This window comes from Hyposmocoma kahamanoa, unplaced genomic scaffold, assembly GCF_003589595.1.
Source record: "Hyposmocoma kahamanoa isolate Upper Pololo Valley unplaced genomic scaffold, ASM358959v1 80, whole genome shotgun sequence".
Lineage (NCBI taxonomy): Eukaryota > Metazoa > Arthropoda > Insecta > Lepidoptera > Cosmopterigidae > Hyposmocoma > Hyposmocoma kahamanoa.
In genome coordinates, this window is record NW_020654051.1 from 3286817 (window position 1) to 3309151 (window position 22335).

At 37.2% G+C, this 22335-nt stretch overlaps 1 protein-coding gene and 1 non-coding gene across 7 annotated transcripts in view; one reads left to right on the forward strand and one right to left on the reverse strand.

Annotated features, from left to right (window-relative positions):
• Nucleotides 1–22335, reverse strand: part of LOC113233806 (solute carrier family 23 member 2) — a 71555-nt gene that overhangs the window by 43619 nt on the left and 5601 nt on the right. For all 6 annotated transcript variants that reach the window (XM_026469017.1, XM_026469016.1, XM_026469012.1 and 3 more), the window contains exons 2-5: nucleotides 22006–22128; nucleotides 18979–19099; nucleotides 12977–13210; nucleotides 9570–9705 (exon numbers count right to left, since the gene is read on the reverse strand). In XM_026469017.1, the coding sequence (XP_026324802.1) occupies nucleotides 9570–9705; nucleotides 12977–13210; nucleotides 18979–19099; nucleotides 22006–22128 (614 nt within the window). The remainder of the gene's footprint in view (nucleotides 1–9569; nucleotides 9706–12976; nucleotides 13211–18978; nucleotides 19100–22005; nucleotides 22129–22335) is intronic.
• Trnaa-cgc lies at nucleotides 13979–14050 on the forward strand. The gene has a single exon. It is a non-coding gene; the product is annotated as a tRNA-Ala (tRNA).

A 22335-nucleotide genomic window follows, 5' to 3' on the forward strand; every position in this document is an offset into this window, starting at 1 on the left:
TTTGGCCCTTGTACATAGAACCCATCGATGTACGAGTTAAATTGGCAAACAATGAAATTCCTTTCACCCGCCTCCGAGAGAATGCACGTAAATATAAATAGCGTGAAAAGGTCAAAGCGTCAGGCACTCCTCAGTAATGCCTTTTCAAAATCCAATATTGGAAATTAATTATTGCTCCCACGGAAGTATGCAGTGTTTATTCCTGATTTGTTTAGAATCACCCGCAGAAGTTATCTAAGCCCTCGTCAGATGTGCTCTCTATTTATTATTATTATTAGGGTGACTTCATTCAGGGCCTATGCAGCCCCTCATGATGGGGGTCTCATCACTGCGATGATTGACTGACCTATTGTGATCACCACTAATTACAGTTCAGTGCCAAGGCTGACAGCATTAAAGAACTGAAGAACTTTCTTGACTCCGACAGTTTTTATATCCTATAGTCTGTGACTTCCGCTTCGAGACTGAATCTTCACTCTCTATTATTGTTATTGTGTTCTCTCTGTAAGCAATACTAAAAAAACGCCTTACGACACTCAAGTCACGGTACCACTCAATAACCAATCGCACAGTACGCTTTTCGCTGCTTCACGATAACGAGGTCCCGCAATTCTCGGGAGAGTACTTGAGTTTAGCCTCAAGTTAACCTCTGCAGGTTGAACTTAGCTACTCTAAACTTAAGTATCACTTACATCGAATATTCTTTTATACCTTGCCTATTCCAGATATTTTTTTCGCTGCTGGTGCTTTTTTAGCAATGTACGTATTTAAACAGTATTAACGTCTGAAACACTCACCTTGAGGTAAGAGGTTCATATTCAAATGCCTTTCTCATTGAAAACATCGTTTCAATTATTCTCTGAATTTGCTGGAGACTACACAGACGAGAAACACCTCGTGGCTTTGAAATAGTTTTTTTAAAACACCCAGAATATACAGCTCGGAGCAAAGTGGCAGACCGACGAGGCTTAGTTTTAATAAACTGCGCTACGGTAGGAAGGGTTGATAACACGTTTCCTCACGTTCGCTCCCTATTTCGTCCTCGAACGGCGGAAGTGATTTATGTCCATAGTACATAAAAGACGTGGAGCCTATAATAGTTTTTAATCATTCTGCGTTCACGCTATGGTAAATACTTATAGTAAATCGATTTTTAATTATTTTTTTGTTGATGTTTGCAAAGGTAAGACTTTCGATTTGATGGTCGATTAAAAACCATGCGTGATACAGCGAAGCAAAAGAAGCTGTAGTTTGGTTTATATTTTTTCTCCAAGGAAGTAGTAGTAGAATTTTATTTACTACGTAAATCTATAGGTGTATGTTATTTTCAGTGCATGCGTGAAGCGCAGTAACGTTGTTGGACTCTTCACCGTCAAATCGATACAGCTCCGTGCCGGGCTTTGAACTTTGACCTTCTCCTACCCGAGACCCAGTTCTGCTATTGCACTGAAATTTATTCTAAAAATTCTTATTACATTTTTCTACGATTACCTTCTCCGCCCCGCACACTTATTTTGACTCCTATTCCATTACTTTTGCGCTTCATAATTCGGGACAGCTTAATTGTGTTTTGAAACTCCGTTCCAATTTGGGTGCCAATTTTATATTTATGGTTTCATGCGTCCTAATTTTACTTATACTTTGATAGTCACAATATAAATATAGACTATTTAATACACTGTTGTTACAGTGTTGCATTTACTTATTTATTTATAAAACTAGATACCTACAAAGGGTAGCCATCAGGACATTTAAAAAAAGTACTTTTTGTGTTACAAAAGTATTAAGGTTGTACAATTTTAATTCCTTTACAATAAACCGGCGCGATTCGAGAGACGAATTAATGTAAATCGGTCCCTTGTTGGGCGACAACTTTGGGGCTACTGATCCTTTAATCGAATTTCATCGGTAACTAAATTTCGGCGTTTACTAAACTATTTAAATAATGTTTAATGAGAATTATTGTTGTATAAAAATGTATATTAGATTTCTTAAACCAAAACAGTTTTGTACAAAATAGTGCACCGAACAATGTATACAACTCCAAATTACCAGCATTATATAATAAGACAAGTATGATAACTCCATACAAGCGTAGCAATGCGACTTCTATGTGTGCGCGCCCTGTATATGGACGTACACAATAGCATTATCTCGCGATGTACTTGCGTTGCATAACGCTTGTTGTCACACGCGCCTTTCTTACGGCGCGTGTACACGTTAAGAAATTCGTCGTGTCGCAACAGAAAAGACGAGAATAGCCTTGTACACGTCAAGAATTTTGTCGGATCTAGCCACGAAAATATTTCGTGTCTGTTGCAGACAAAAAAATGATGAGTATGTACACGATAGGAATGCTTTCAGGCAGACGTGTGTAGGGTAAACGTGTCAGTGCACTTCCAGGTAGCTGTCGTTTTACTACCGACTGTGTGAAGAAATATGTTGACTACTAATAAAAAAAATGGTGATTGCAAATTACATGTATAGAATAATAAATATTTCTCTCCACGCCTCAAAAGCACGTCATTTATCTTTATAAATCTCTAAGGTTTTGTCCCACAATACGGGTCGTTCCTCTACTAGACTTATAAATAGGTAATGCATTTTATTAGTTGCAATGAAATTAGTGGTGCAACAGTGGTACTTTGCAAAATCAGTCCACGCGCATAAACGTCATAATAATAAATAAAACCCTATGCAATAGCGGCAGAGTGCGTCGCGTCGGGGGTAGACAACATTTTTTTCTTGTTCGGCGCAGAGGCTGTGTACACAGTTCGTGTGTAGAAACGAAGTAGACGATACGAATTCTCGCATAGCATTTTCTTAGCGTATACACGCGCCCTTAAGCCTGCAATGTATGTTTGTCGAACTTAGGCCAACGCGAGAGCGTAGGCAAATTGATACAAGGCAACTGCTACCGCCTACACGTTCGATAAGTGCGATACAAACAGCCAATGTAGACGAGCTTTGTGGAGCTGCCCACACGTTGGGCGCTGTATTTTCATTGGGCATTTTAACGATATGGACGACTTAAAAGTGAAACTTACATTAATATTTTAACCTGCATTAAAACTGTAGAAATGAAATTGAAATCGCGCGTATTTATTTTTTTTCAACAAACCAACGTTTCGGGCCCTTTATGAGTAAATAAATTTATAGGATCTATAGTCACGGCTGACTGAGATGGTTAAAGTTATCAACCAGTTTCGGCAAGATGCTTATTTTTCACTACAGTTACAAAAGTTATTAATTTAACAATCTTATTTGTCACAAACGTGTGAAGACCATTATTGATTTGTGCTGAAGAACCGACATGTTTTCGAAGTGAGATGAGTGGTCGCGATCGATAGCGAGATGTGCCAAGCTACGCCAAACGAGCCCTATACAGGTTGGCGCTCGCCTTCACTCGGCCACACGAAGCGATGGCAAGGCAAGACAAATATACGTTGGTATTGGCCTTCACTCGCCTATGTATTGCAGGCATTACGCAAATGTGTGCATCCGTACAGGGCGCGTGGTAGGCGTGCACACATATAAGCCGCGTATTTTTCTATGAAGTTACCGTACTTGTCTTGTTAAACCACTATTTGGTCTGTGTAATAAAGTATGTTACCAGTGACAATGTAATAGCTGTATTTCTTTTCTCTTGTTTTCTTTTACTTTCTCAATTATAATACCTCGTACCTATAGTTTACTAAACTAAACTAAATTGCAGGCACATGGGACTTGTCAAATTATGTCTCAGGTTGACGGCCGCAGTGGCAGTGCCCGTCAGATCTTTGCGATTTAAAGCTCTGTGGACATTGCAACTGTTGTGAACAGGCGTGCAGCTCACCATCAGGCGCACGACTTGTTCGTCCCGTCACTTGATATTATAAAAAAAAGACTTACTGTTTATTTTTCTATGCCGGAATCTAAAAAAAGAAACTTGTCAACAAATAAAAACATTTCGTGACTGTTCTAATTGGCTTGCCCCATTTAAATTTTGATGTAAAAGAAAGATTAGCTGAGAAATGACGTTAATTAAAAATTGACATTATTTACTGTTTGGTAGAAAAACGTTTTCGTAAATGGTATTTATAAAGACTAGAAATAAGCAGTAATCTACCCTGATGCCATGGACATAATTATACAGGTCCGGGGCGAAACTCAATAAGTGTGAGAACTTTCGTAAATAAGTTATCTAACTCATTTTAGCGCGCTTTTTATGCTGAGATTCAATAAGCAGACTTTAGAGTGTAACAGAAAAACGATTTAGTTACAAAAATAGGCAACTCATTTTTTATTCATTCATATATATATGACGACCTACCTAGCAGTAGAGCTCCTTGAGAAAGAGTTCGTCTGGTTTCGAAGGGTTAGGGTGCTAGTCAAATTACAAACTCACATGGGACTTGTCAATTTATGACGCAGGGTGACGGGCACAGTGACAGTCCCTAAGATCCCTGCGATTTAAAGCCCTGAATGGTATTACAACTGGTATAAACAGGCGTGTCGCTTACCACCAGGCGCACGACTTGTTCGACCCGTCGCTAGGCATTACAAAAAAAACCTCGGAGGCCTTAACGGTTTGCAATGTGAGCGCTGGATGCTGAGATCCGGGTTCAATTTCTGGTAGAATCAATTTGCGGAAAAGCACCTTCTACTACCGAACTGCCTCTGTGGCCGAACGGTTACCATGTCGGACTGCCACGCAGAGGTCCCAGGTTCGATTCCCGGGCCGGGAGAAATATTTGTATGACCTATATAGAAATATTTGTTTCTCTCGTGAGTTTGGGTGTAATTTGTGGTTGTCTATATGTGTGTCCATGGCACCCGCGTCACAGGGTTTCCCTAGTGCGGGGCTATGTTGAGTGTGTGTGTTATTATTATTATTATTATTATTACCTTTTCTAATTTATTCTGCTCTGGGTGTACTATGATGTGCCCCAGAGTGAATTCCATTGCTGTGTAGTACAGAAAATTCCCAAGTATGAAACCAGGCAATTGTGAAGTTGTCTGGTACCTATATAAAAAATTCGAATATGATTCGACTGCATCTAATATGATTCGACTGCATCTAATATGATTCGACTGCGTGAATACTCTAGAGATGGTTTGATAGGTTCTAATTTCAGCTGGAAACTGCGTGTTGATTAACTTTTCAAAAACCTTAGGACCGTTTTAGGAAAGTTCTATTAGGTATAGTATTATAGGAGTGGCGGAAGTGAAGAATCGGACGTAGAACGTAATGGTTTTTATTTGAAAAAACGCAAACAGAAAATATTACTCGACTAAAGACAGGGCACCTCATAAACCATAAACCTATAGAAAATCAAATCAACCCTTTCTCTAATCGAAACAGTGTTACTATTTTACAATGATTATATTTGCTATATTCGTTTAATTTAATGACAATCATAAACAACGAAAGCTAGTCGTAATCGACGTTATTTGCAAAGCTACGCCATCTAGTGGCAGGGTGAGGGATTTAACTATACTGTTTAAGAGCCTGCAATAGGTGTAGGGCTGGTGTTGGTAGATGGCGCTAACAATTAAGAACGTATCAAATAAGCGAACACGGCTGATAGTGCACAAAACTATAGCAAATTCTTTAATAAATTATGATGCAAATGTTTACGGTAATACTTTGAATACTTAGCTGGACAAAGTTAAGACTCGGAGCCCAGAAACAATTAATTAAATATTTAGTAAACAATAAAATAAAACGTCAATGTAAAGGTGATTATAATAAATTACATAATTTTTTAAAATACTGCCAATCCACTTGAAGTCGAAATACCAAATTGCATTAAATAATTATTTTAGTTATGAATTTAAAATACCAGTTTCCAATAAATATAGGACCAGAAGGGCACGTGAAAATAAGTTCGTACCTACAACCTAATGCGACGAATTGCGATGGGCGGAAGCTAAATAGTAAAAAAAAGCAAATTATAAAAGTTATATTAAAAAAGACGCTATTGCACGAAATTCAGTTTAAAAAGAAATGCTTGTAAAATTATTTTGTTGCTAAGTCTGAACTACACGAGAATTACCTTCTCACTGCTAGGTACCCAGTTAATTATTAAGTAGATCTATATTTGTGTAAGAAAGAAGCATGCTCGCCAATAAACTGTTTACAGTTTGATGGGTAATAGTCTTGTGTATATATATAATTTTTGAAGAAAAAAAAACAAGGAATAAAGTTAAACGACTGTTCTTGACAGTCGTCTTCACACGGGCATAAATACATTCAAGAGACAATTACTCTTCTATAATAAAACTGCGGTTCATATTTAAAATTAGCCATTTGTGTGGTTTCAAAGTATAGTGAAACAAAAAGTTATACTAAAAATACAAACTTCTATGTATTTGGATAACAAAACCTAGTGTAACCATTCTGAGCCACGGGTCCACTTACCGGAGAATTTCGCCGACTCGGTAACTTGACCCGTGGCTCAGATAGTTAGAGCAATGCTACGATGCAGCTTGGACGTGATTTCAAGTCCCACCCGCTCGACGAAAATGGTACTGTGTGTTCAATTTTTGTATTCATAATCATATGGACCCTTGTCGTTTTATATCTTTAAAGATATATTGAAGAAGATAAAGATGAGTATCATAAGTTTTGTTATAACCATAGAACAATCGCAACTGAGGGAATGAGTTGTTTAAGTCTTAAAATTTGGTAACCTGAGTCGAGTTATACCATTAAGCTCTCGTAAACAAGGAAACGTCACGAAAGAAAGAAACTACTAATAATAAACGCGAACAGCCAACAATAAATAAAAGTATGGTTCCTTTCCTGAAAAGTCGATTTTGAGTTATTCCCTTTGCACTGAACTTTACAAATGCTTTTCAATCATCTCACAAAGAAGGAATCTACAAGATTAACCAAAGCTTGTTTAACTAGGCCTAATAATGGAGCCGAGTAGCGCTGTCAGAAAACCGATTTCCTCATTAACTGGGCCACTTCACCGAATCAGTAGATGCGCTACATGGAAAACAAATCTCATCGTGTATAATTACTTCGTCCTATCGATTTACACGAATTTGTGGCAGATTTATCGACGTAGCTTTTGTTTTATATATGTACATGTATATGTACAGATGGCGTAAGAGACATACTACATTATACAGTTATATTATTGATGCAAACAGATAAATGTTTAAATCAGTATGACTAGTCCCCGTAGTATGCCACCGCGAGAAGCTATTATATCCACATTTAGCTGTCAAATTCGGATGAAAAACCGGCATTTTAAAATTTTATCACAATAGCTAACATGGCGAGCGCCGTGACGTCATATTTTTGTCACATGGCAAGCGCCGCAACCAATGGTTGCAAAAGAATATCGCGGTGCCAAACAAGGCCAAGTTACAGCTGACTTTAAAATATTTTGCAGTTTTGCAGTGTAATTTTAACAACGTAAAAATTGAGTGCGACAAACGAGATAAAAAGAAATAATAAAAACTAACAAATTGGCACATATAAATTATTGAAAAAAGGTGAGGAGAACAATTTTAATACAGTTCCAATTAGAGAGTAATTAGAAATACGTAAACAATAACGAATATAATGTAGAATATGTAAAAACTGAAACTACAAAAACCCGGCAATTTTTGTTTCATCGCTTTCGCGGCGATGATTAAGGACAATACAATATGTGTACGCCAATACATATACGCAATTTCATTCGTTATCCTTGTCTTCAAAATGTATAACAATAGTTGATTACTACATAAACGAAAGAACGAATGAATCTAGTGCGGATCATACCGATTCAGTATTCACAATAAAAAAAAATTAATGATGGCAACCATAGCTTTATCAACTGAAATATGTCACGGGGAAATTTATCAAGGGTTTATCATACATTGCATGGCATGCTTCGGCCACAGAAATCACATGTGAAATTCGGGGATGGCTTCAAGGGGCTACACTGGGGATGTTTCAGTTCATTCGGAAGTAAATGTACAATATGAATCTGTTGTGGATCTATTGCGGATTATTACATAACTGGGTATTCACCTACGTAAATCAGTTTAAAGATGAATGTATACTTCATTTCAATCCATTTTCAACAAAATGTAAACAAACAAATCACTGACCCAACCATAGACGGTTTCATCAATAAACAATTGTAATGCCAACTACAAATCGATTAATTAATTGAATGAATCGATTTGTTCAATTGAGTCGTACTAGCGGTTTCCCCTACATAACCTATAAGGATATTTAAAATTTCCGAAATATTTAAGTCCTCCTTCAAATCCTTAAACTTAGATACTCGTGCGATTGCGATTAAAATATTCGATTTACTAATCGACTACCAAAACTTTAATTGAATGAACTGAGTGTTTTTTTTCGTACAGCACTATGCAACCATAGACAAGTCATAGATGTACAGTTGAAACATAACTTCGCTTTTGGACTACCATTTTTCAAATATGATTTTACGATGTTATTCAAATGAATATTGTTGGATTTAAGGGAAGTGATGAGATATCAAGTCGAAATACACGTTAAAGTGTTACTTATTGGATTTATTGAGTGATTGCTTTAGATTTTAACCAAACAGTTTTGTTTACTTTTTGTTGAAAATGGATTGGAACATACTCTACATCTTATATACAGTCTTCTTATCGTACCGATATGGCATAGACTACAGAGCATACCATCGTGGTGAAAGGTTTTGCTAATCGGCGTACGACACTCGCCGATCTTTGCCCAGGGTGCCCAGACGTATATACTAATAGGAAAATCTTGACAAGAAAAATTTAAAAAGCGATGCCTTACGTGTTCAGTACAATGAACCATTCCGACATTTGATGGGCCCAGGGACACGGACAAGTATCGATACTTTTTGATATCGACTACTTTTCCTTTTGGTACCGATATTTTTCATTCGATACTTTTCTGGTATTAAGCACTTTTTGACAAGTATCGCATCGTACCCTTTCGAATAATTCCTACTTAGAACACCTCATATCATAGCGCAAGCCACCTAGCGACTTCTTTTTAATGGCAAACCTTCATCACAAAGGCTATGTACCTAATGTATGCCACCATTTGCCTCTATAGAAGAGTGAGAACGAAGAAAAATATAATTAGAAACACTTCAATTCACATTTTCTGACTTCGTTTCGTAATCGTTTCTCAGAGTCCGTCACGTGTAAAAAAAATCTGCAGAACAAAAGTATCGATACGTGGAGGTATCGATACTTTTAGGACAACGATACTTTTTATCCGATACTACTCATGAATACAGTATCGATACTTTTGTGTCGATACTGAGGCCCCAGATGGAGCGGCACTGTAGCGCTTCTGGCGTGTACCTATAGCTTATTTTGTGGAAAAGCTTCGACGGAGTAGCAATGGCTTAATTAGAGAGTTGTTTACTCGCCTGACTACGTGAGTTAGACTTGAATTAACGTTATTTTTATTTTATTTTATTATTATTATTATTATTTTAATTTGATTTATTTTTTATGTGTCACATTTGTTTTTAAGTTATTAATTTAAAAAAATATGAATTGTATTGAAATGACTAAAATAAACAATTATTATTATTACTATTATTTACCCGGCTGCAATGCCCCACTGCTGCGCCGCGGCCTCGGCGGCGTGATCGAAGAGCGTTAGGCCTACCAAAGACACCGTTGGCACAATAGTCAGCGGTGTCACAAAGCGCAGCACAGAGCCTACTACACCAAAGTAACCTGTAAGACAAATACGATATCGTAAGTATAAATATATGGATAACTAAATATTAACAGTGAAAATAATTGTTCTGCGGACTATGCCATTCCAGTTCCACGCGAGATTAATGTGAAAGTACGCGTCCGCACCTACGGCGCGGCAGACGTTCACACATACACCTGCCAATCTACGTTGTTACGTGTGTATGGAGTTACACTACTTGTGTTATTTATTACTAACATGACCATAATGTTTTTTCTTCAAGGCAGGACGCGTGTAAATTATTTTTTGTCGAACATGTTCGAAAATGTTTGCATCACTTTCAAAAAACGAACACGGAAAGTTTGTCATTTATGGACCATGTGAATTCTTCCCGGCCAAGGCCTGCAAAGTATGTATAAAAATCCATTACTGTCCTCTTCTCTAAACTTTTGAATGTACTTACTAATAATGAACTACGTAAATAGGCAAAAAAACCTCATATAGCCAACTGCCCGGTGTTCATAACTGCGAGATTAAAAAATATCTACCTGTACCGCTTACTTAAAAAAAAGTGTTTTGTTATTCTTTCGTTTTTTCGTATTTTTTGTAATTTGGCCGCGAATATGATTGGTAGTGAGAAGAGCGATAGCGAAAATACAATAATAGATTAGATATACATTCAAACACGTCATCAGAAGTTCAGCAGACTACTATTAATGTGCCTGGAAAAACAATAACTTTTTTTTTTAACAATTGTAGTATTGTATAAATTTTAATGTTAATTCATATTTTTTTACTTTTTTTATTATACATCTTCCTCTCTTTATCTTTTATTATTTCCTCGCATTGTTTGAGAAAAAATCTATACATGCCTCGGCGGGAATGGACTCGTATTGAGTGATACAAGGCCTCGCTGGCACTCGTCCTTGTAAGTCATACTCGTCCAGCAATCCCTTACTTCCCGGCCTGTACAATAATGTACTAATTATTTTAAAAATAGCATCTCTAACACAATATCATTGGCAATATTAGTGAAAACAGTTCCAATGTTCACCGCTAGATGGCATTGGCGTAGAAAACGCAATTTCTGAATCGCGGTGTTAAGATTTTCCTTAAAGTAACCTGTCGCCAGTATTTTGTATGAAATTGATCGATTCAACGATTGCGCATCTATGGTTATCCTCACTAAGCGGAAGCATCTTGAACTCGCGCCCATCTTTCGGGACAGGTTACGAGTACTCCTCTGAGTGAGTTTTTTTTGTAATATTCGCACCCACCGGGACTTGCCGAGTCTGCGCTGCGCTTGCATCCAACGGTACGAATCTCTCTCTTTTATTGGACACCCTTGTATTGTAAACCAGATTGTAAGCTGTTGTACAATAAACCAACTCTTCACCAAATTTCGTCGTTTGATTCCTGGACGTAGTAAGGGGGCACCAGCTAGCCGAGCGAATCTCTACCACCCTGTACGGGGAGTACAGGGTGGTAGAGACTACTACACATCTATTATCTTATTGTTAAAAGTATCATAAAAAAAGTTTAAATTGCTATAACTTTTACATAATTTTTTTGTGAATATATGTACTCCACTAGTTTGTTACTATTATTGATGCATTGATACAAAGAGTGAACACAAAGAAAAATTCCTTCGATCTTATTGGACTCGATCCAGTGTCTCTGAACCAGCTTAGCTACAGATCGAGACTGCAAGCAGGTCTTGCGAATTTGTTTATGTGCTTGTTACAGGTCTTTGTTTTGTTTCACTGTTCGAGTCCAGTCAGATCGAAGAATTTTTCTTTGTGTTCATTCTTTGTATCAGTAATATTAATAGACTAATCATGTCGCAACGCTTTTACAAATACAGTATTTAGGCCATGAGGCTTTACCGAGTGGCCTAAGTATAGATAGGACATTTTAAGACCTAATTATGTAATGATTGCATACAATGCTTTCTCTGCGAGTAAATAAAATAATGAAATTGAATGTATATTCTGTTAACAATCCATGACAACAAACGCAATTTTTGAAAATAAATTTTAACCTTTTTATTAGGATAGGCAAAGGTTCCACCATACAGCCTCTTCATATATTTAGACAAAAACCAAACAAACAAACGCTACAAAACAAAAACCAAGAGATAGAACAGAAGTGGTTACTGTTACCACTTATATTTAACCAATCATTTTTCTGACTAATGATTTATGGACCGGTTGCAATACTCTTAGGCCAATTTAACCAATCAGAAGGCAGTATAGCGTATAATTGATATTTTAATTAGCAAAAATACGACGTTCTTTTTTTGAAACTCACTATTGTTCTGTGCACCATAGACAATAGAATTTTGATTTAGAACACTAAAAAGAGCGCCCTCGTGATATGGTTAATGAAATTATAATTGAACAGATTTAAAGTAGAGTAGTAGAAAAAACAATTTAATAGTAGTTTATGTGACTGTAACGTAATGAAAGGCATTAAAATACGAGGTTTATCTGTCGGCTCGTTTCATAAAAACATCACACGAGTGTTTTAATGCCTAATTATGTACAGTTACATACACTGCTTTATCTATACACGTATTATAAGCTCTCTATGATGTGTACGGGAACCGTATGTTACGGCTGGCGAAATGGCGGCAAATAAAAACTGTTCTCACGCATGTCACACAACCGTAGTTTTTATTTTTAATTCGTAAAAACGTATACAGTTCCCCATAAAAGAGTTGTTTACCTTGGTTAAACGAAATCGTGGTACCATAAGTTTGGACTTAGCTCTAAGGTTAATATTATGGATATCTTCTTTGCATTCTTTGCATTGCTTCTCTGCACTTTGCATCTTTGCAACTTGAGGGTCGAGCGGTTGTAGTCCCGCCACAACATTAATTTAATTCGTTTGTGGTGATAGTGCCAACCGAACATCTATCGACTTTCATGAAGGAAAATTGTGGCCGAAGGGAATTATACATCGGCGATTCCGCGGCCGCTTACTGATTGAGCTAAACACGTCCCCGACAGGTTCGTGTAGATTAGTTATAAATAGTGTTTTATTATATAGTATGTATATGTTAGTCCTGGTATAGTATTACATGAGTCATGTGACCTGAATTAAATAGATAAATACAATAAAAGTGGCAGTCCAATGGTAACCGTTTGGTCACAGAGGCAGTTCAATAACTCACTTTAAGGCTAGAATAAATATTTCATAAGGAATTTCTAAATTCTTCTCAAAACAATTGACAACGCCGCTTGAATTAATTCGGACGATGTTGATTTTACCAAATGTTCAGATATTTCTGACTATAGATCTACCTACCCAAAAACAATTGAAAAAGCGCAGAGACAGCAATAGCTCCAGATAGCTCACACATCCTCGAGGTCCACACGAAACGGCGCTGATCTTCTGTCATGGCTGCTAGCGCGTCAGCAGGCGGACACTTCCATGCGGGCAGGCCGAGGATGGCCAGAGTCGGCACCAGAAAGGAGATCGTGCCGCCTTGCACAATGGGAAGACGGCACCCGAAGGTTGCTTGCAACCAGGTTATGAGACCTGGAAATTTTTTAAGACTGAAAAAACCCGACCTCAAAAGTTCGTGGAATTACCGGATAGTACACGAAACCGGATTCATCCCTAGTTTGTCACCCTTAGAGGTGAAATATTTTATTCAAATTTAAATGGGACCAGTATTGAGGTACCCTCTTTTTAACAAAAAAAGAATCATCAAAAACGGTTCATAAATGCCGGAGTAATTACTATTAATTTTTTATTTTTTTTTATTGTGTGTATGTTACGCAATTGCGTAACATTTACACAAAAACTACAGTCGAATTGAGAACCACCTTCTTTTTTTGAAGTCGGTTGAAAATACAATACGAATAATAAACGTGTATGAAAAGGCTGCCGCCAATAGAGGTAGCAAAAGACGTCCGTAGTCTCTGCCTACTGCTGTAGCTGAACGTCAACGCGAAGTTACTGTTAAATGTAAGTAGGTAGGTAAATGGCAGTGCCGTTTCTGAATGAATTTTTTTATATTTACATGGCCAAATTGGTGAGAAAAATATCTATGGTCCTACGTCTAATAACTAAGCAAAAACAATCCCAGCATAGCTTTAGAGTAATTTACAATTTGGTTATCAATATTATAATCACTATAAACATAACAAAAGTTCCAATCTCAAATCTCAAAGCAAAGATAACTATGTGCATATTAAAATGGTAGAACTAATATACAACTTGCCTTCGACAATAAAAGTTGTCAATCTAGTAAAAGGACTGTAACACGTTTATTAACCTCTAATTTCGCTATTAATGCCATCGGGGGGTGTAACTCAGTGGTAGAGTGTCTGCTTCGCATGCTGAAAGTCCTGGGTTCAAATCCCAGCACCTCCAAAAGAATTCTTTTTTTATGCTATTTGATTTTTTTTTATCGAAAATATCACCATTTTTTTCCACATGTTCGCTTTATTACATGTTCGGAAGTATAACTTATTTGTGAGCGCCTGACTAAATTTTTCGTGCAATTTTGCGTACTGTCTAAATTACTGTGAACACTTTGTATTGCTTTCTGTTTGTATTGTATTGTGTAATGTAAATTAAATTGTGCTTTTTTTTGCTTTTTGACCACCGACGCAAAAAGAGAGGATTTATAAGTTTGTAGCCTCTGTCTGTCTATATGTATATCTGTCGCATCGAAACTCCCAAACGTACGGACTATTCTTTTTTGGTATAGAGGTAGATGGGATCAAGGAGAAGGAGGCTACTTTTTGTCATAAAAATAAGTCTTACAGGGGATGAAAGTTTGTATGGAGAACCAATAAAACTATGATAATATAGTATACAGTAGGCTACTCGCGGGGTTGAGCCGTATTTGAATTACTTGTAATTGAAATACTTATTAAAAAATGTACATATTTTGTAATTGGTATTTCAAATACTTTCGTTGTAATCAAATAATATAATAATAATCATTTCAACAAAATACTTTTTTTTCCATGCAATTACACCCATGTGACGTGCATAGATTTGTATGATATTGAACTCAATGGTGACGTGTGTGTGTAAAACGGAACGTGCCCAAAATAAACCTCTAAGGGTATGAAATTCTCTTATCCAATGCAGTAGAAGCACATTTGTAGGTGGTAACACTGCATGGTATTGTCAAAGACGGATTCGCTCTGGACTTTTTGTAGGGAAAAGTGTCGTTTTTATTTTGACTTTCAATTATTTTGTGAAATCTAGTTTAAAGTGGAATAGGATAGTGCTATTGTGCCTTAATCGAAGATTAAAACGCGAAATTATACGAATCTCGAACTAAAATCCCCGTATCGGCCCGTTTTAAGGAATCCCGAGTCAATCCAAGCACGCCGCCTCAAATTGCCTATCCTCTTTGTGGCGGCCATATTTACAGAAAAACTTATTTTTATGTTTTCGGCTGAAGGACTTTGTTTCCATGGCCAGAAATAAATTATATAAAAAAAATGCCAAAGACGTCAAAGTCATCTTTTCGCGGTTTTATCGGCATTGTGAATTTGTGATTTTTGTGAACCATCTTTCTAAGCTATGTTGTGAACGACATTTACACGTATATAAAGTATTCGTCTTGTATGGGAATATTAATAATAATTGTACGTACTACGTGCTCTGTAGTATGGTTGTATTGATTGGTTTATTGGTAGGTCAATGGATTTAACAGTTTTTTCTGATAAAACTGCTGTTCATTTCAATGCTATTTGTGATAATCCAATCAGAGTCAATCAGACATAGAGAACGATGGAGCACGTACGTGGTGTATCCACTAAATTTGACTGAAAAGTATTTCTCTGTGTCTGGTAGTGTACACATACAGTAGTATTCCGTTTTTCCGAAAGTTTTTCCGATTTGAAATTCCGTATGGTGGCTTATGTATTTGGGATTCCTCACGGAAAAAACCATTCCGAATACAAGTCGTCTTGCAAGTCTTACGTATTTTTTTATTTTAATTTAAACCGCCGTCTACCTAATACAGATGCTTACGTTATTTATTAATATTCAAAAAAAGGTGCGCATTGGACCTCCACTTGATGGAAAGTAACGATGAGATCGACGATGTAGCATGCACACCTTAATAATGCCTATTCTCTCTCGCTTTGAACAGATCCAGTTATAGCGTTCGGGGAATAAGTCCGCAGGCAGGGAATTCTACTCCCTCGCCGCTCTTCACATAAATGTGGCAGCTAAACGCTTCCAGCGAGTCCTGGGAATGTCCACAACATAAGGGTAGAACCCCATCCTACGTCTAGTTTAAAAGGGAAGGCGGAATTAACTCTTGCAATTCTATTGCATACTATCCGTGATAAACGTACATAAAGATAAACAAACTAATAAACTAGATAATAGGTACACTGGCATTAATGTAATCTTAGCTTAGAGTTGTAAGAACGAATAAGCGTCAAATTATTTACATTTACAATAGTGCTATAAAATAAATACAAAGACTATATAAGATTTATTAATGCAAATAATATTATATTAGATGTATGTTACAGATATTCTCGAAAACTGCCTGTAATAAGAAATATTATTTGCACTGATGAATGTTAGGTCTGGGAACGGCTCATTCTTTCTATTACATTAGAGTAATAAAACCACACTTATTTTACTTAAAGCGTACATGGACTTAATGATCTTGGTTTGGAATTATTTTTGTAACTCAACAGGTCGTTTTTTTAAACCGTGGGGCTCTTTCACATAAACACGATACGACGTCGCGTCGTGCTACGACGCAGCATCGTTTCACGATGCGACGTCGTGGAAATCTACGACTATCGTATGTTCGAGACGAGAAACTCTCTCCATCTAAATGAGTCCTAATACAGAACAAAGTTTTATTATATTATTTATTGCTTACCTACGCATCTTTTAAGTTGTCAAAATTATTACTTATTACACTAGCCGTGTCAGCCGATGCCGTACGTATTTGCCACAATACCTAAACACTTTGTGATAGTGAAATGAAATGACAGAATTTATTTCAGAAATTAGGTATAGTTCCATGTCCATATAGTATTATTAGGCACTTACAACTATGTTCGTAGAATGCAAAGTATTCATTTTCATGAACAAGGATGGACATCCAATACTTGAGGATTGAGCTGTCCATCCTCTCTGCTACCACATTAAGAAGACTGTTGGTGCTGCCTCTCACTCTGGCCAACAGGGATGCCACTCTCTTGCAAACGACTATCTGAAAACTATCAACCCTAGCCTCCGCGGACATCCCTGAAGCACTACAGTGTCGAGGCAGCCCCTTGAGGGCATTGTTGAATTGCATACGCACTGTAGGTTTTTTTTAGTGTAATGCTCCACAGGGTAAAATAATTTTCGCTTCATTTTTATCATTAACATAACATTGTTATTGTGGCTATATAAGCTAGGTATATAGTGTCGCTGAACGTACGTACAAATTAAATACTATGTATACCACATCGTATCTAATTTGTACGTTTTTTATTTGTTTGAATTGTGTACAATTGACATAATGTCATTATGCTACGGTTTCAAAAATTCCATAAAGTAAATAGAGCCTAATACTTTTGTAGCGCAGTATTTTGACGTATATGTATATCCAAAAAAATTGGCCAGCGCACGAATATTGTTTCGTCTTGTGATTGGCAACGTCGAGCACGCGGGAAGTGCACTTTAAAATTGAAATTTATTTTTAATTTTTCAACTAATTCAAATAAAACAAACATGAAATGTTCATTTCACGAAAATCACATCCAAATTACTACAGCCATTGTGAAGATTAGCGTGCACAAACCAAAGGACAAAAATAAAACATTTAGTAGCGTGTTTTTAGTACGCACTGACTTTTACTTAAAAATATTAAAAGTACAGGGGGCCTAAAAAGGCCGAATTGGCAGAATCATAACACGATTAAATAACAATGCATATTATTAATTTTGAAACAAACCAAAAATCCCAATTCTTGCATTTGACAGTGTTCTATAGAGGTCTCCATAGGCCACTGTCAAATAGTTGATTGCATTTTTTGTTCTGTTTGAAAATTCATAATATGAATAATTGTCGGAAATACGGTCTTTTTAGCCCCGCAGACTTCTTAAGACTGTATTGTACTGTTGCACTTGAGCAACGGCTCAAGATCTTATTAAGTCGTAATTTTGGTCACTTGACATGATAACATCTAAGTTGCCAATTCCAGGCTTGTAGCAAGGCAGCTTGAGATACATCTCGAGATACGCGATTCATCGTCTTCGTAGCATAATACTAGGGTCGGCAGACATAATAAAAATAAAATGCTTTAAGGCAAGGACGGTGTTTGGAGACGAGGCTGGATTTTAGGATTTGAGGTTATGGGGACCGCCACTCGCGTCTCGCAATCCACGTGCTTTAAATAAAATAAATATGAATAAAATAAGAACAGGCGGACAAAAAATTTACACAGATCCTACGTTGACTAGTGCCTAGGGGACTAGGCGGCGGCGGCGGCGCGGCGTGTCGTTAAACCGCCGAGCAATTTTCAAGTTTCAGGGTAAATGTGAATTTAATAACCACAGGGCTTCAGTTGAAAACTAAAACTTAGCAGTTTCTCTAAAGTACTTAAAGAGAAATATCTCCATACAAAAATTATGTACAAACAAAATGTAATGCAAGTTAGATATTTGATTTTGAAATAATTCGTTTTGGACTTTTATTTTGACCTGTGTTCATGATTTTATATGATCGGAAAAAGTACATCCTATAATGTAACAAATTACCACATTCTTTAGACAATATTCTTAGGTGTATGGTATATTTTTTGTTAGACCGTTATTAAATAGTAAATACCTAAACCATTTGAACAAGCAAAACAAATTTTCCCGCTAGTCCTCCGGAGATTCCCTTTAAATTTTTAATAAATCAATAATAATTTTTGATAGCCTTACAGGCTCCTTATGAAAGAGTAGCGTAGAGGGAAGTATTGCTATTTTGCCTATTTCTGCCGCCAAGCAGTAGTGTGAGCATTATTGCATTCCGATTTCCGGTGTTGGTGAAATTACAGTCACATGGGGCTTGTCAACTTATGTCTCAGGGTGACGGGCGCAGTGGCAGTGCCCCTAAGATCTTTGCGATTTAAAGCTCTGAGTGGCTGCAACTGTTATGAATAGGCGTGTCGCTTACCAACAGGCGCACGACTTGTTCATACCGTCACTTGGTATTATAAAAAATATTTCAAAAAATTAAAAAGATATTCTACACAAGCGCATTTCACGCTTCAAACTTCACTGAGTTCACGGAGTACAGTAATTTACTTTCATTTTTATTATTGTTAGACTTACCAGTTACAAATATCATGGTGGATATGATGTTGGAGCGATCAGGGTCGGTCTCCTGCATACACAAGGCGGGGCATAGAATGAACGGGATCGCCACTATGGCGCCAATCATCGTCAGGTAATGCTGAAAAAGAGAGAGGTTATATTTTTAATCACAATAGATGACATCTCTCCCTATTTCGGCTCTTTCATTCCACCTGATGTTAAAGGACTTTAAATCATCTCAGTTATGTGTCGATAGAGTCAATGGCAGAGGATTTTATACGTTTGGTCTTCTGCTAAAAGTTAAGAATTGTGACGTGTCAGTGGGTATGTCAGTGGGTGTCATGGAACTACCATTCAAGGCAAGTCAATGACGTAGTCTACTAATTATTTCACATAAAAATTCATTTAAATTGAAGACTAATTTTCCGCAAAAAACAGATAAAAATTAAAATACGCTTAGTAATTTTTAGGGTATTTACAGTAATGCATTATATATCGTTAGTGATTGAATGAATTAATGCTATCACTGCCATTCCACTTGCACTCTATTGAGACTCATCTCCCATTGCAAGTAGATTTTAGCTGAATAACAAATATTGTCATAATTGTATTAAAATCTCAGTGGCGTCTCAACGAACGAACGAACGAGGCATTCGCCTCCGTGGCCGAACGGTTACCATGTCGGAACTGCCACGCAGAGGTCCCAGGTGCGATTCCCGGGCCGGGAGTAACATTTGTATGGCCTACATTTATTTATCTCGTGAGTTTGGGTGTAATTTGTAGTTGTCTGTGTGTGTGTGTGTCCATGGCACCCGCAACACAGGGCTTCCCTAGTGCGTGCGTTATTATTATTAAAAAAAATTACAATGAGCAGCGGTTTTATAAAAGTTACCAGAATTGGCGCCCTGATGGTAAAGGAACTTAGTGCAATGTCCTGCCTGCATATAAGCCTCATTTGAAGGACCCCACATCATAAGAGGGAAGGCATTCATGCGCTGGAAGGCAGTTGCATTTGTCGACTGTACGACAGAGAAAGGCGGTCTTTTACGTTAGTTAGGAATACGGCAAGTTGCAAACGGTGAAAGCGGTAGGAGGGATAAGGTTGAATAATTCTTCAGAGCTCTCGCCGTGGTACATTCTTAGAGTCTAAATAGATAATGTATGTCGGAGACAGTAATGAGTAACGCAAGCGCGCCACCCCACGCCGAAGGAGGCAAACGAGCAGACGAGCCACTTGACGGGAGGTGGTCATCGTCGCCCATGGACATTTACAACATCAGATGAGCCGCCAATGCGTTGCCAGCCTTTAAGAACCATGTAAACACGCTTTTTGAAGAAGCCCATGTTATAGCGCAAAGGAAATCCTTGAGGAGGAAGATCATTCCACATCTTGCAGGTTCGAAGAAAGAACGAACGAGATGCCCGCGTGGTCTTACAATGCCAGGCATCTAAGATGTAGGGATGGACTCTACTCCTTTGGTGGGAGGTGCGATGGTAGAAACGAGACGGTGGAACCAGTGCGAAAAGTTCCTCAGAACACTCCCCATTATAAAGCCCAAATAATGTCTGAAGATTCTGTTCTAAACCATGAAAGTTTCGACATGTGTAATAAGTATTTTTGAATGGTTAGTTACCTCAATAAAAATTATCTGTAGTCTTTACAAGTATGGATACTTTTCGCTGAGAATTTATTATTCATATGAATTTTTCTAGTGATATGATGCAATACTAGTAGTGTTCCTATCTCAAAGTAGCATTTCTGCCATTTATTCAGAATAAACTGTAGACCAAGAACGTAATATAAATTTAAGAACTATCATTATTTTATTATATTTAAGAGCTATATGCAGTCATTCAGTTGCCGAGAATATGCTATTTAGGTAGTTGAGACCGGGACTGGTAGTTCCTGGGGTAAGTTGTTCTCACAGCAATAACTTTGCAAGGAAAATATATAGCAATACATGTGAAGCGCGTCGTTAAAGCGTCAGATGGTGCATCTTGCCGGCAGCAATTTCAGTTACTCGACGACGGAAGTGTGCCTATGTGCGTGGAACTGTCAAAAGATTACGTAAGTAAATATGTTCTTGTTTAAATTTTTTGGTCTGTTTTTATTTATTACGACTCATACGTAACTTTTTTTCGTTTTTTTATTAATTGTTTGTTTTGACGATGTTTGGAAATGTAAAAATTAAACACTAAATTAAGTATAAGTTAAAAATGTTAAATATGCATTTATAGCTATGGAAGAGCTGTGCCTCCTGACACGGGATGATAAGCTTAATAGGAGGTACCATTCACTGTTCATGTTAAAGTAATTGTATTACTGAAAGATTCATTTTATTTTATTTATTTTTATTACTATGCCAGTATGTCAGTCTTCGTAAAACACCAAAAAAAGTTCCTCTGTCGAAGGTCTGGTTGTTCTTAGGAACAACTTCCTCAATTGACCTGCAGTCATACTTAAAACTCTTATGACAATTTTTTACTTTTTTTTAAGGATGCGAAACTACCACTTGGTCTGTGGAAACTACAAACAGGCTCATGTCAAATATTTAGACAAGGCGATAGAGTCACTTATGTGTGTCTCAACTGTGATTCAGCTGAAGAAATGAGCGATGATTAATTACTGATGAATAAGGATGTAGTTGTTTTTTTTTAAGTTCGTTATGCATAGTATAAACATTACATACATACAATTATAAAAAGGTTCTTTTATTTAAAAAACTCTTTGTTATCCTGTCATAATCTAGACGGAACAATTTGCCTCAAAGGCGAAACAACGCGCCCAGCTTTCCGCTCCGAAATTTGTCGAAAATTTGCCTTTATGACAAAGACTATTGAGATATTAGTAGAAGTGACTATAGTATTACAAAAAGCGAAAAACATTTGTTCAATATTTCCTCATGTTTAAAATCAAATCCTTAATTTTCAGTATAAAACTTCAAGTTCTTTGAAAATGGGAACGTTCAGCCCCTCTCTCCCCTACTGTACTGTCATTGATAGTCGCTGAAACATTCTAGTAATAAAAACCATTTCACATCTAACCTGTAAAGCCATGAAGATGCAGAGGTACCATGGCGGCACGTCGTCGATGGCATACGTGACGTTGCCCTTGCGGCTAACATCTTCGTCGCCATTCTGCTTTTCTGGACTCTCTTCTTCGGGATTCTGGGATAAACCATTTTCCAATCACTTACTTTCTTATTATCTATCTATTGGGTGATATTTCGTTAAATGTACCTACGGGTTCTATGAGACACAATCACCCTATTACAGTTCCCTTAGCGAGAACCAATTATAGTCAAAACATTTTTCTGTGTTGAGCTAGCAAGAGCTTGGATAGTGTGCTGAGTAATCATGACCTGGATGTTGATA